Below are 16,031 nucleotides of genomic sequence, written 5' to 3' on the forward strand. Positions count from 1 at the left end.
TGTAATGTTTAATGATTTTGATTGGATTTGTATATTTTTCAAATTCAGTGTGTCAAATTCATTAATTTTGTTTTTTTATAGACTTTTTTATCACCATTTTTTAAACTTATTTTTTCAATTAATTCTTTTAAAGATTCAAAAATATTATTTGAAGTTAATTGCTTTTTCAAACATATTTTTTTATATTTTTCAAAATATTATTTGAAACTTAAAACTTTCTTTTATATATATATTTTTAAATGTTTTTGGATCCGCGCACCCTAAGCGCACCGTTCACGATTCCTACGCGATAGTGTCCGTGCATGGTATGCGTCGGGTACGTGGTTAGTGCGCGATCGCTATGCGACCGGTACGCGACTCCCAGCCTATACGCGACACGTTCGATGTACGTAACGCGACGTTTACGCGCTTCTGCGATGCGTCATCTGTGTCTATAACGCGGTAGGTGCGCGGATCCCGCGAAGTATTTAACATTTAAAAACACATATATATATATGTATTTCATGTGAATATTAATTGAAGACAAACTCTAAACTAGTCTTAAAACTAATATATTTTTACATCTAATCCTATAATTTTTTTTAATTCAATTTCGCGGATGCGCGCTGGGTGCGTGCTGCGTAAGCGCACGGTGCGCGGATCCCATGTGACCTCCAAAAAAAGAGATTTGATTGGTTCATTACACTTCCTCTTCTAACTACTGAAAGACCCCACCCATTTCAATCATTCTTCTTTGAGCTTCTTTAGAGGAACATCTCATCTAGAAGAAACTTTTTGGGGAAGATTTCCACAGCTGCAATTTTTCTCAAAACATTGGCTTCTGCACAACAACCAACATCTGAATCAGACCTTTCGTCCGATGAGGAATTTGTTGTGGAACCTCCACGCCAAGAAAGATACACCTCTGTTTCTGCTTTTCTCCGAGACTACAGAATGGGGTCCATTTACAATAACAATCTGCGCTTTCATATGCAAGAGATGTATCGGAGAGATGGAGTACACTTTACTGATGAAGGAAACAGAGTCTTCCTCAACAACTTTAGACTCTGTATAGGTACTTACTTATAAGTACCAAAAACTCTGAATGAACACAACGGCTCTTTTTAGAGCCACTCAAGAACAAAACACTTAAGGTTAATCTTTATCTCCCAACAATTTCTTTTTTTTTTCCCTTGGATCCGCGAACCCACCGCGAGATGATCCGTGCATCCAACGCGATAGGATGCGCGCACCGTGCGCACATTTCGCCACCTTTTTTTTTTTAAAAAGGGGCCCCAGGGGGTCCTTCTGGGACCCCCTAAGCACCTCTAGAGGGTTAGAGTATTTCCACTCTGCCCCCTTTGTATGTTTTACACACTTTTTCCCCTTGGTTCTTCAGCCTCGCTTCTACCGAGGCAGAAAATGGCCGCCAACAGTTCCTGATTTCGAATGTAGAGAGACAATCGACAGCCAATTAGCATTCAGCGCGCGATCGCGAGGGTGCGTGCTTGGTTCGGGGAGGGTGCGCTTACGGTGCGGGTAGGGTGCGCGGATCCTCCGAGGCCATAGATATATATGTACTTTTAACTCTAATTTTCTCAGGAACTACTGAACGGATTCACACCATATATGCACGAGTCCGAACTGGGGACTACCTCTTTGCCAAATTTGGTGTCATTCCGTTCAGCGGTTCGGGCTGTAGCTGCGACAACAGATCCTATGGGAAATTGCATGGGGAAAACGCGTTTTGGGACCCCCTTTTTTCTCGGCCCCCGCTTGACGGATCACCGCAAAACTTTCAGGAGCGGAGCGGAGCTGGCCAAAAGTTTGGAAAATTTCGCGAGGATTCGTCAATTGGCGCCAGACTTATTGGGAATAGAATGTTGCGGATTTCCTATGGAAAATAGGTCCTAACCATAACTACCTACTGGCGACCTCCAGTAGGTTATATATATATATATATATATATATATATATATATATATATATACACACACACACACACACACTCGGTGGGATGTCCATCATTCGAGCCGCACTCAGACGCGGAGCCGCTTTTCTCCCAAAAAGCATTTATTGGTATGAACAACATTGTAATCCAGCAAAATGAAGCATTATGACCGCTGCCTGACGCGTTTCAACAAATGTCTTCTTCAGAGGCTTTAGCGGTCAAAGAGAGCATGACGTTCCACATCTTCCTTATCAGCCATATCGTACGCCGTCATTCGGACGCTCTGTATGAGCAGTATGTAAGGTTTCTGGGAGATGTAGTTCGTTATTAAGTCCTGAATGGATGCTCTCTATTAATAGTCTGCCATATCAAAGCTCTTCAATGAGCCCCAGAAAACGAAGTTGCTCTCATCCTTTCGGCCCACGTTCCACTGAACGAGCCCTGTGTTCATAGAGCTCCGTGGCCCCCTTTTCTGGGGTGGTGCAGGCTCAGCGGCAGGACAGCCGCTTAGTATAAGCACTCGGTGGGATGTCCATCGTTCGAGCCGCACTCAGACGCGGAGCCGCTTTTCTTCCAAAAAGCATTTATTGGTATGAACAACAGCCCTGTGTTCATAGAGCTCCGTGGCCCTCATACAGAGCGTCCGAATGACGGCGTACGATATGGCTGATAAGGAAGATGTGGAACGTCATGCTCTCTTTGACCGCTAAAGCCTCTGAAGAAGACAGTTGTTGAAACGCGTCAGGCAGCGGTCATAATGCTTCATTTTGCTGGATTACAATGTTGTTCATACCAATAAATGCTTTTTGGGAGAAAAGCGGCTCCGCGTCTGAGTGCGGCTCGAACGATGGACATCCCACCGAGTGCTTATACTAAGCGGCTGTCCTGCCGCTGAGCCTGCACCACCCCAGAAAAGGGGGCCACGGAGCTCTATGAACACAGGGCTCGTTCAGTGGAACGTGGGCCGAAAGGATGAGAGCAACTTCGTTTTCTGGGGCTCATTGAAGAGCTTTGATATGGCAGACTATTAATAGAGAGCATCCATTCAGGACTTAATAACGAACTACATCTCCCAGAAACCTTACGTACTGCTCATACAGAGCGTCCGAATGACGGCGTACGATATGGCTGATAAGGAAGATGTGGAACGTCATGCTCTCTTTGACCGCTAAAGCCTCTGAAGAAGACAGTTGTTGAAACGCGTCAGGCAGCGGTCATGATGCTTCATTTTGCTGGATTACAATGTTGTTCATACCAATAAATGGTTTTTGGGAGAAAAGCGGCTCCGCGTCTGAGTGCGGCTCGAACGATGGACATCCCACCGAGTGTGTGTGTGTGTATATATATATATATATATATATATATGTGTGTGTGTGTATATATATATATATATATATATATATATATATATATATATATATATATATATATCCGTGATGTAGGCTTTTCTCATGAATAAGCTTACTCATTAATGATATTATTTTATGCATTATGCATTTTTATCATACTAATTTTGATTATATATTTAACTATGAGAATATTTTGTTTTTAAAGTTATTTATATATTTATGGATTTTAACAAGTATTTCTGCGATTGAAGTATTTTGTTCAGCTCTATATTCATTTGAAACGCGATTGTACCCGACAACATCCAATCACGCACTGTATATAAATCATGTGTTTCACCGGGAGGTCATGTGATCAAGGCTGTGTGTCAACAGCCGAAACGCGTCAATCTGACCGTGGAGAAAATAAATTAAGCATGTTAAACTTTCAGTGCACTTTGTGGTCTGTACCTGTTCAGCAATTGAGAATACAGGACTGTTGGAGAAAATTGCTATTTTGGTGGATTACGGCCGTTTCCGCCATTACGGACCCTCCTCTCGCTTTTGGGCTGGCTCGATATGCGGTTGACCTCGCTGCAGCAACTGTGTGATTAACCCGGAAGGAGTAGAAGATTAGCCAGCCCCCCGCATTTTGGATTGTACAGCACGCGTGTCTGCAAACTCGAAAGTGACTTGAGGGACCTAGTGGATGTCGGAGGACGTTCTCGGGGATTATCGAGGATCTCTTGTGGTAAGCGGACAGTGCTTGTTGAATTGTTGAAATAAGCGGGTGAAAGGATTGTGCCTTTAAAACAACATTCTATGCGACAATACGCTATAAGTATATTAGCGTTTCAAAAAAGAGTGTGACACAGCTCCAGGGGAAAACAGCGGCTTTATTGATTTTCTGCGCTGGTAATGCAATGTCCCTGAAACGCTGGGCAGACGCGTTTGAGTAAAAGGGAGGCTGGACGTTGTGTTTTCGCCAGCTTGCAGGTGCTGGCTAAGTGACACGCCCTCTCGGTCTGGAGGAACGCGCCTGACCTGCAACTTTTGTGGTAGTATACGATACAGCGCGTACCCCCCCCCCCCCCCCGGTGTGTGATTCCCACTTGGAGGCAACTGACACAAGGGGAGAGAGGAGGCAAATTGCGTTTGACTGAGAAGGGGGACAAAGAACGGACTTACCTGCAATCCGGCTACTTTGGAGTGGGACTACCGTCCAACAACGTTTGGAGGCATCACTTGCTGCTTTGGTATTCCTCTCACTGTAGAGGTTCCAACGGGAGGACTCAGTTGCCCAGCATGCATTGGTGTTGCAGACAGTGCGAGATGCCTTACACCTGTGAGGCAAAGGAGGGGCAAGTGACCACGTGAGTAGGAGTGGCCACAGTCTTCTACATCGACATAAGGGACCCCCAGGAACAGCGAGGCAGCTGAAACGGGCACTGATGAGGCCATCAAAGGCTGAAACGCCTCTGCCCAGCGTTTCAGGGACATTGCATTACCAGCGCAGAAAATCAATAAAGCCGCTGTTTTCCCCCGGAGCTGTGTCACACTCTTTTTTGAGTAAAAGGGAGGCTGGACGTTATATGTGTGTGTGTGTGTGTGTGTATATATATATATATATCTATATAATAAAAAAGCAAATGCAATCTTTCATAACCAGAGCTGAATAATGCTGTAAGGACCCCCCTGTATATTATAAACAATATATTAAAAACCAGGAAAAAACAACAGCAAAGCATGTTTGAAAACTGTTTTAATGCTTAGCATTTAGCACAATCCCTCAGATAGGACTGAAAGCATTGACCGCTCACAGGCTGCATTGCAGAAAACCATAGCCTAGAAAGGCTGAAAAGCTAACTCATAGCAACATAGAAATAAACTGGCACCGTGCCTTTAAGGCAGCCATGACCCCTAGCTTCCCATCATGCCTCAGGGGTGACAGTTATGTCAGTTGGTTTTTCCGGCTCCTTCAGACAGGACCATGGTTACACAGCTCCACTTTTTTCAGATTTTACTCAGAAATAATCATCCATTTTCAGGAAAAATGTATCTTACTTCGACGTTTTACATCTTGTCAAGTAAGGTGCTCACTTTTTCTGACTGATTTTGGCATTTTTTACCACTCAAAATGCCATCCCTTTTTTATCCCTGCCCTTCTTGTGGAAAAAAGAAGGCCAGGTCAGACTCTCATGCAGTCTGTATTCTCTGTCTACCTAAGGATCATGTTCCCAAGACTTGTCCTCATTGCCAGTCTCTCTCTAAAAGAACTTTAAAAGACAGAGAGCGTATACATCTTTATGGGGTGGCAGAAAAGGCTTCCAGAGGCAGGTCACCAGTGAGAAAGGGCTCTAAGAGGCCCAGATCCTCTTCTAGAAGCAGGAATCCATGAGCGTCGGGCTCGATACTGAGAAAGCAGCCACCGGTGGGACATATGTCCAAGAAAAGACCTTCGACAGCGGTCTCGCCGTCGAGAGAACGCAGACATACAGGTACGTCACTACATTCAACTCGATGTCGAAGAATCGTGAGCCTCCGCCGTCGCCAACCCGGCGGCGATTGGCGTCGAGGAGCTCAAGTCCACCAGCGACGTCAACTTGGCGACGATCGGCGTCGAAGAGCAAAAGTCCTCTGCCATCGTCAACCCGCCGACGGTCGGCGTCGAGGATCAGCAGCCCTCCGCCATCGTCATCTCGACTGTCGGCGCCGAAAGCTGGCAACCCTCCGCCGTCGTCAATCCAACGACGATCGACATCAAGGGGCGAGAGTGCTCCGCCGTCATCAACCCAGCGACGATCGGCGTTGAGAACTAGAAGCCCTCCGCCGTCGTCAACCCGGCGACGATCGGCGTCGAGGACCAGAAGCCCTCCGCTGACGTCAACCCGGCGACGATCAGCGGCGAGGACCAGAAGCCCTCCGCCGTCATCATCCCACCGACGATCGGCGTGGAGGCGCAGAAGTCCTTCGGCGTCGTCGATCCAGCGACGCTCGACGAGACATTCGACGTCGAGACACACGGAGTCAACGCCGAAATCGATCCCAACACCTGGTCGAATTTCGACATCTAGAAGAAGGTCTAGATCGACGTCGAGAAGGGCTCCGTCAGAGAAAGTTATACGCTCGACGTCGAGACCCACATCAGTGAGATCTGGAGAAGGTTCCGTGGTTTTGGTGACAGAGTCAGCGTCACAGCACTCAACCTCTCATTCCTCGAGACGTCCTTCAACGCATTCACCATCTGCGTCCCCAGAACGACATTCGAGGAGGTCACGACAAAGATCTCTGTCACATCACAGAAGGGCTTCCCCTTCTGTTCACCTATCTCCAAGATGGCTCTTACCAATCCATCACTGGTGTAAGGATCCGGTAGGAGCATCAAGAAGGGAGGAAGAATATACTAGTCCGATCCATAGAGCTCCTCTACAAAGATTAGTACAAGAGGTGGCTAGATCGCCTTCAACTGCACGTCAGCGTCTTATGGGAAGATCGCGAGAGCGCAGGTCTTCTACTTCCCATTACCAAAGAAGAAGGTCTCCTACATGGCAATCTTCCTCCACCCGCTCATCTAAAAGAGACTATTCACCTACCCTATCGGACAGCCCTCAGTCAAGAGTGTCTCCGATAGATGATATTAACACGTATCATGAGGTGCTACAAAGAGGGGCTCAGAAGCTGAACATTGAGATGTCCACTCCTCAGGTCGCAACAACGGTGATCTTTGAGACACTGCATCAGAGATCTGCGTCTCGTCCGTTGCTGCCTCTGGTTCCTGGGCTTCTGGAACCAGTGATGGACATTTTCCTAGCCCCCTCTGCTAGTAAGGCTGCACCTGCGAGAATTCAGAAAAAATACAAACCGGCTGAGACAGACCCGTTTTTTTAAAAAACAGATCCGCCTGCAGATTCAGTTATCGTCGCGGCGGCACGAAAAACGCACGCAGTCTCCGCACATTCGTTGGTCCCCCCGGACAAAGAGAGTAAGTCCCAGGACTCTTGGGGACGGAAGGTTTGTGGGTCTGCAGCGTCATCACTAAAAGTCTCCAGTGCAGCAGCCTTATTAGGACGCTAAGACAGAGCCTTATGGGACTCCTTGGAACGTTTCAAAGAAAAGCTACCAAAGGAGGATCAAAAGGACTTTGAGGAGGTCATCACAGAAGGATCCCTTGTAGCTAACCAAATGATTAGCACGGCAGCGGATGGTGCCACACTGTCGGTGCATTCTTTTGCGCATGGGATTTGCGCTAGGAGGTCTGCCTGGTAAAGGCTAACAGCTCTCAGACCAGATGCTCAACAGATAATCCTTAACCTACCCTTTTCTGGCTCCTCATTGTTTGGCACCCATACAGATGAGGAGATGGCTAGAATGAAAGCCGAATTAGACACTCTGAAGGTGGTGGGATTAGAGAAGAAAAAAGAATTCAGGCGGAGATACAGACCCAACTAGCGCAAGGGCTACCAATAGAGTGTTCGAACGCCTCAGTGGTCCCAAAACAAAATTCAAGGAAAGTCGCAGTTCCAAAGCCGTAAGTCACACACAGGTAGAGAAGGTCATCAGCAGCACCACGGCTAGATCAGCAGGGAAGCAATGAGCAAGAGCTTCCTCTGGCGCCGTTGTCCACTCCAGTGGGAGGAAGTGTTTCACATCATCTGAAAGAGTGGTGCAACATAACAAAAGATCGTTGGGTGCTCAGTATACTGCGCAATTGATACGCACTACGTTTTCGTGTGTCTACAAAGGACATCCCTCCAAACAGATCTCATCCTCATCAGCTAAAGTTACTACAACAAGAAGTGGTGACCCTTCTGCAAAAAAGGCCATAGAGAAGGTTCCTCCCTCTCAGCGGGGGAAGGGAGTGTATTCCAGGCACTTTCTTGTGCCAAAAAGAGATCAGGAGCACAAGTTCAGACCAATCCTGGACCTGCGGTCTCTGAACAAGCTCATCTTAAAAGATAAATTTCGCATGCTGGCGCTTCATCAAATATGTCCACATCTGCAAGCAGGGGACTGGATGTGCTCGGTGGATCTCCAGGATGCGTACTTCCACATTCCTGTAACTCCTCGTCATCGCAAATTCCTGCGATTCATGGTCGGCAAAAGTCACTACCAATTCAGAGTGTTGCCCTTCGGGCTAAAATCTGCCCCACGAGTCTTTACCAAGTGCATGGCGGTGGTAGCGGCAGCTCTACACAGACGAGGGCTGTTCGTATATCCATACTTGGACGATTGGCTTTTGAAAGGGCCATATCCTCAGCAGGTAAAGAGCGACTTCCAAGTGTGCCTGACTCTGCTCCGCAGGCTAGGCCTGCATGTGAATATGGAAAAGTCAGTTTGCCAGCCGACACAGGTGATCCATTACCTGGGCTCCGTCCTAGATACAAACCTAGGAAAAGCGTTTCCTTCGGGGCAGAGACTTTTATCAATTCGGCAGAAGTGCGAAGTTCTTCTACAGACCAATCGCCCGACGATCCGGCAAGTAACGTCCCTATTGGGATCAATGGCATCTTGCATATTCCTCATTCCCAACGCCAGGCTGAGAATGAGACCTCTACAGCAGGATCTGGAGGACAAGTGGGACCAGACTACCGGTTTCTGGGAAGACCGGACTGTGCTTTCACAAGCAGCAAAGACGTCTGTTCTGTGGTGGACTCGTCCACGGAACCTCCTGCTGGGAGTCTCCTTTCATCATCCTGTTCCCACCCAGTCCTTGGTAACGGATGCATCGCTTCAGGGATGGGGGGCCCACATGAATTGCCTACAAATGCAAGGACGGTGGTCCGTCAAGGAGCAATCCTATCACATAAACATGTTAGAGCTGCGGGCAGTCCGTCTAGCCCTGAAAGTTTTTCGACCTTCGATCATGTCCAACTCAGTCCTCGTCCAAACAGACAACACGACCACCATGTATTACCTCAACAAACAGGGTGGTACGCGCTCTCGCCCTCTCTCCCTGGAAGCTCAAAAGATATGGCATTGGCTTCTAGCCCGAGGCCTCTCCGTCACAGCGGTGCACCTTCCAGAGGAGCGAAATGTGCGAGCGGACGCACTCAGTCGGCACTTCGAAGATCAGCCAGACTGGGTGCTAAACGACGAGGTAGTGGCAGAAATTTTCCGTCAGTGGGGTCAGCCTTCCATAGATCTGTTCGCAGACGATCTAAACAAAAAATGCCACGCCTTCGCCTCCAGGTTCCACCGTCCAAGGACGAAGGGGAATGCTCTTTTGATGGACTGGTCCGGAATATTTGCATACGTCTTTCCTCCCCTGCCTCTGATTCCGAAGGTTGTATCCAAGCTCATCCGGTCCAACATGTCAATGATCCTGATAGCCCCGGACTGGCCTCGACAATGGTGGTACCCGGACCTGTTACAGCTGTCTGTGCACGCTCACAAGAGGCAGCCTTGCAGGTCAGATCTGCTGACCAAGATGGACGGGAAGATCCTACATCCCAACCTTCCCTCACTGAACTTGGCAGCATGGCACCTGAGGTCCTGCAATATGGACATTTGAACTTGCCGCAGGACTGTATGCACATTCTAAAGGAAGCAAAGAGACCTTCCACAAGAGCTTCGTATTCCTTTAAGTGGAAGCGGTTCTACCTGTGGTGCACTCGTAATAACTTTAATCCAACCACAGGTCAGGAGGAGGTTATTCTACCTTGCCTTTTGTACTTGTCTAAATCAGGTTTGAAGTATTCATCGATCAGAGTACATTTAGCGGCTGTTACGGCCTATAGAAGGTCTCCAAGCCAGCCTTCCTTCTTTCAACTGCAGGTGGTCAAGGATTTCCTACAGTGGGTGAAGAAAGTGTATCCCCCTGTTCGGCCTCCTTCTCCTCCTTGGGAGTTGAATCTGGTCCTCTCTAAGTTGATGGGTCCTCCTTTTGAGCCCATCCATAAAGCCACACTGCCGCATTTGACATGGAAGTCCGCTTTCTTAGTCGTGATTACATCAGCGCGAAGAGTAAGCGAGATTCAAGCGCTTTCTTCCAAAGAGCCATATACTATCTTTCACCACAACGGTGTAGTATTAAGGACTCACCCTGCTTTTCTGCCGAAAGTTGTATCTGATTTTCATATTAATCAGCCAATTACTTTACCATCCTTTTTTCCCAATCCCGCAACTCCTGCGGAGAGTTCACTCCATTGCTTAGACCTTAAGAGAGTGCTTAAATTCTACCTAGAGGGAACTAAGGTTATCAGAAAATCAGACCAATTATTTTTAAATTATGGTTCCATAAAAACAGGTTTTCCAGCTACCAAGAGATCCATTTCCAGATGGATAGTGTCTTGTATAAAATTGGCCTACCAACTGGCAAATAAGCCCCTATTGTTGTCACCTAAACACACTCCACTAGGGGAAAAGCAGCTACAGTAGCTTTCTTGCATGATGTTCCAATGGCAGAAATATGCAAGGCAGCAACCTGGAGATCTGTGCATACGTTCACAAGGCATTATTGTCTTGAATCCGACTCCAGGGCAGATACTCAAGTAGGCCAAGCCTCCTTGAGAAATCTGTTCAGAAAACAGAGATGTCTGAATTATCAAGTTTAGTTGTCTGAGCTTGATTGTTAATGATTATTATTTTTCCTTTGCCCGCAGTGGATGAGGTGAGGCTCGCTATTCTATTCTAGTGCTTATGACTATTGATGAGGATCCCCTGGAAGAGAAGGATTAGTTACTTACCTGTAATCCTAGTTCTCTTCCAGGAGTATCCTCATCAAAGTCATAAGCAACCTTCCGCCTCGCCGGGCAAAGGATCCTTATTTTTGAAGGAATTGTCAACTCTTTGTGTTATGGCTTTGTGTCACAGCAAAGGACAACTGACCTAACTGTCACCCCTGAGGCATGATGGGAAGGTAGGGGTCATGGCTGCCTTAAAGGCACGGTGCCAGTTTTTCTATGTTGCTAAGAGTTAGCTTTCTAGCCTTTCTAGGCTGTGGTTTTCTGCAATGCAGCCTGGGAGCTGACAATGCTTTCAGTCCTATCTGAGGTGTTTGTGCTAATGCAAAGCATTAAAGCAGTGTTCAAACATGATTTGCTTTTGTTTCTTCCCTGTTTCTCATGATATATTATTTATATTGGTTATATTATTGGTTATATACAGGGGAGTCCTTACAACATTATTCAGCTCTACTTTTGAAAGGCTGCATTTGCTTTTTTATTATATATATATATAGATATATATAGATATATAGAGAGATACATATATGTTTATCACATATATGATTGTGTTTCCGGGGTCCCGCGCAGAGGCGGGAATATTCTAGTGCTTATGACTTTGACGAGGATACCCCTGGAAGAGAACTAGGATTACAGGTAAGTAACTAATCCTTATCATCTATTAGTAGGATACGTTACTTATCTTTAATACTTTTCTGATGGCTATGAAAATTCCTGCAGAATACTTACCTGCTCACATCTTGCCCATCTTAGGATATGATTCATTTGTTAGCTTTGGCTCTGTCGTTTTACTTCTTGAGTGTGGTGAGGCTGTGGAAAATGAAGGGAACGGACTTCACTGGCTGACATATTAACTTTTATGGCGCGCAATGGGTCACTTCTGATGAATTTGCAAGACTTTATTGGCAACACTGTTCTACAGCACTTGATGCCAGGAAAACTGAGCTGTGTAAAACAAATCATCCAGCTGGGACCTGGTTCAAGTAAGTAATCTACAGAGGTTATCATAGCCATCGCAAAGTGTGGTATGAGAAGTTTTAAAATGGAAATCCGTGCCAGATTTAGAAAAGCAACGAGGAGTTGTAGAAGCTGAGAGAGATTCTATCAGCCACCTCTCTGAAGGCTTATTTTTTATTTGAGCCAGCCATATTCTCCACTAATCTTCACCCCCAACCCACATTCTATTACCACTGCCCCCTTTCTATATCACACATTGTTGAAATAATACCTTTATGCTTAAATAAACATTTTCAGAGAGAAGTGTGCTTTTTGAGAGTAGTATATAATCAGTGACTGGCATTGTGCTAAAATATTGGTGTCTGAAACTAGCCGGTGAAAAAGACCACATCTTTTTGAACCTCCTAATCACTCATTTTAAATCCGGGTTTTATGTTAATATTACTTTCTGAATTATAGTTTTAGAACACCTACTATCAGAAGATCTCTAATGGGAACCACGCCAAGGACACCAACTCCATTTAAGAATGCTTTAGCAGCCCAGGAGAGAAAGTATGGGCCTCTAAAAGCCGTGGTATGTTTTAAATATATGTATAGTGTTGTAATGTCATGACTTAGTTACAAAATTATGTTTTTCATTAAAAGAGTTTATTGCAAGTTTGGGAGCGGTATCTCTGTGTGGATACTTGTGGTTATATGGATTAGTAAATGGGTGTATTTCACTACAAGATATGTGCCAGCTAACTATTAATTACCATCATTATGTTAATATGCACTTCACTAATCAAGATTGTTAACTGCTTCTCTGCTTCATCATGGGATGTTCATTGATATTCTTAAACTCTAGGAGATGCCTGCATTTATGCAGAATTGTAGAACACGACTTAGAACTACATTGATTTATTCGTATGAACTTTCCAGTCCCAGCCTTTTGCTTCCGCTCATTGACCTTTATCTACGATAAACAAAATTAAAGGGCCGATAAATGTAGAGTCAAAGAAGAGTAAATAAATTATCAGCACAAGGTGGGGCAAGGAGGTACAGTAAATGTCTGAACTGGAAACAGCTCTTTCTGTTCTTGTAAATTGACATTTTCAGATCCTGTTTATTTTAAATTATCAAAGTCATACTCCTCAAATCATGAGATATATATTCTTAGTATAAAGGCACATCATAGCATGGATACTTCTGCCTGCAGATTCCTCAATATTTTGAATCCCCACCTGTGCAAGACGAACAATTCTATAGCTTTCATAGCATTCACATGCAGAGAGATGGTTTCTTTCGTAGATACAACAACAGGTAGCCGTGTATGGGAACCACCACTATGCACAGACGTTTGTTCTTTGTTTTTCTTCCTTTTTGATGCACATTGATGGGCCTGTTTCTCTGATATGAACGTTAGACGTAAACTATTTTTGTTGGGGGGATATATATATATATATTATCTCCAACGGAGTAGAAATCCAGAGAAAAGATTGCTCAAGCCCACGCGGTCAAGTTTGCAGGTAAGTTTATTTTTAGTGGCAGACAAGGACGACATGTTTCAACCACGACCACGGTCATATATATCTCCGTATACAACTCCTTTCAACCCAGGAATGACGATGCCATGTGTGGTGCCAAAATATCTCTTTATTCGGCCTCAGTCGAAAGCGTTTTGGAGCATTATGCTGCTTGCTCACCGACAAAAGTAAATAACCAAAAAGTTAAATGAGAATGATAACTGCATTGTGAGAAATGCTGATAAATGGGGCAATGTTGTCCTTTGGGACAAACAGAAATATTTAACAGAAGCATACAAACAAATTAATAGCAAAATGTGTTATATCAAGGTCAAAGAGAAAGATATGGTCTTAAGTCATCAGAACTATAACACTGAGTTAGAGAGATGGTATGATCAAGGCCTCCTAAACCATGATGAATATGTATTTTTAAAAATTGATCAACCGGTGATACCTGTTTGTTTACCTCCTCCCAAAAATACACAAGGACTCAGGAAATCCCCCAGGGCGCCCTATATTATTTCAGCTATAGGTAGCACATATGAGAACACCTCAAAATATGTAGATTCATTTTTTGTGCAAATTGGTACAGTCACTTCCCTCGTATATCTAAGATTCAGGAGATTTTCTGAGGAGAATTTATGATCTTCCTTGGGAAGATGATTACTTCTTGATTACAATTCATGTGTCCACGTTATACATGAGTATTAGACACACAGATGGGCTTAAAGCCATTAAGCCCAATAAGATTATGGGCCCATACAAAAATCATCTTGAGGATGGTAGAAGTGTGTCTAACAAGCAATTTCTTCCTATTCAATGAAACCCTTTACCATCAGATCTGCGGTACTGGTGTGGGCACCTGCTTCGCCTCCAGCTATGCGAATTTGCATATGGGCTGGTGGGAGGAGCAGGTGATCCGGCGCAATATCAGGTAGAATGGGAAGAACACATTCTGCATTGGAGTCGGAATATTGACGACCTATTCCTGGTATGCAAGGGATCAGAGGAGCAAGCAAAAACCTTTTTCAGTAAGATCCAACAAAATGAACTCAATCTAAGTTTCACCAGTGAGATAAGTAAGCATAGCATTAACTTTCTTGACCTCACAATGTACATCCAAGAATGTAGGATAAAAACAAAATTGTACAGGAAACCGACCGCTGGTAACACGTTGCTTCGCGCAGCCTGTTTCCATCCCACTAATTTAAAAAGAAGCATACCGTTTGGGGAATGTGTAAGGACTAAACTGAATTGCTGTGATGAGGAGGAAACTAAGAGTGAATTTAGCTGTCTCAAAAATAGATTCCAAAGTAGAGGGTACCCAAGCAAATGGATAAATGAAGCAATGGGGAAAGTGGCGAAGAAGAAAAGAGAAGAAATTCTTTTTGATAAAATAGAAAACAAGCAAAAGAAAAGATCAGAAGCCTTAGGCAATCAGTGTTGTCTAATAACTAAATACAGTGTCCAACAGGACAGATTAAGAGGCATTCTTAACAAACATTGGCACATAATCAAGAACGATCCTATACTGGCCTCCTCTTCACCTCATCCATCCAAGATGCCCGTACAACCCTCTCGGGTAACTTCAACTTCCCAAACATCACATGCTCAAAAAAAATAACAAGAGACACCCTCTTCAACCTCAGCAGACTGAACTTTGTACAACATATCACTAACAACACAATCCTGTCTTATCAACTTCACAACATATCAATGCAAACCATCCATAACACTGGACTGGACTGACCCCTTTGCCATTACTATCTCCCAGCTCATTGTCCTACCAACAAACCAAGGTACACACCAAAGAGAAGGGCAAGCTTTCAGGGACTTCTCCATAAACATCCTAATGTTTGAACTCCTCTGTCACCCTATCAACTCCTCATCAAGCGTGAATATTCCTCCAAACAACTTCAACACTTTTTTGGGAAACTATGTGAACATCCATGCCCCAATTTTTAAAACCAGACTGCAAATGTAATACAAAGCCTTCAGCAAACTTGTATTCTAAAGAATTTGCTGACAAATGATATGTCTGCAGACCATAACGTAAATGGAAGAAAAACACAACTCCCAATGACCTCATGATACCCTCTGCTCAAAACCCAGACCACTCATCTCATCAGCCAAATTAAAGTAGTATACCAGTAGAATAAAGCCCTTTTCAAGGTAATCAATCACTACATCAAACACCTGCCGATTCCTCACATAAGAGAAAAGTGTTGTCATCAACACCTTCTTCAGTAAAAAAAAGAAACCAACAGCGCACTCAAACACACGCCAAAGTCTCGAATAGGATTCCCCTGCATTGTCCTTTACTGGTTCTCCTCCTACCTTTCCAACCAACGCCAGTTTCTTCACTTGAGCACGTCCCGTTACTAAAAGATCCCTAGCGACTGTGGAGTCCCCCCCGGTTTCATATTGTCGCCTGGCATCTTCATCTTCTACATGGAGCTGCTTGGTGTTCTATTCACAGATAAAGGAAGGCCTGCAAAGACACTTAAGAAAGAGACAGATTATGCAGCCTACATACCTAGACTAAAATGGCCAGATTCTTCATCATGAAGACAAAAAAGGGCCAGAATAAATTATTTGAGGATAATTTGAGTTGATTTGCAAACAGCATAAA

The 16,031-nt window shown here is 44.7% G+C and overlaps 1 protein-coding gene across 4 annotated transcripts in view; it reads left to right on the forward strand.

The window, feature by feature from the left end:
- MYBL1 (MYB proto-oncogene like 1) overlaps window positions 1–16,031 on the forward strand; it is a 687,544-nt gene that overhangs the window by 490,359 nt on the left and 181,154 nt on the right. For all 4 annotated transcript variants that reach the window (XM_085605513.1, XM_085605511.1, XM_085605512.1 and 1 more), the window contains one exon: window positions 12,354–12,468. In XM_085605513.1, coding sequence (XP_085461639.1) covers window positions 12,354–12,468 — 115 coding nt within the window. The remainder of the gene's footprint in view (window positions 1–12,353; window positions 12,469–16,031) is intronic.

This window comes from Triturus cristatus, chromosome 5_1, assembly GCF_964204655.1.
Source record: "Triturus cristatus chromosome 5_1, aTriCri1.1, whole genome shotgun sequence".
In the NCBI taxonomy this organism is placed as follows: Eukaryota; Metazoa; Chordata; class Amphibia; order Caudata; family Salamandridae; genus Triturus; species Triturus cristatus.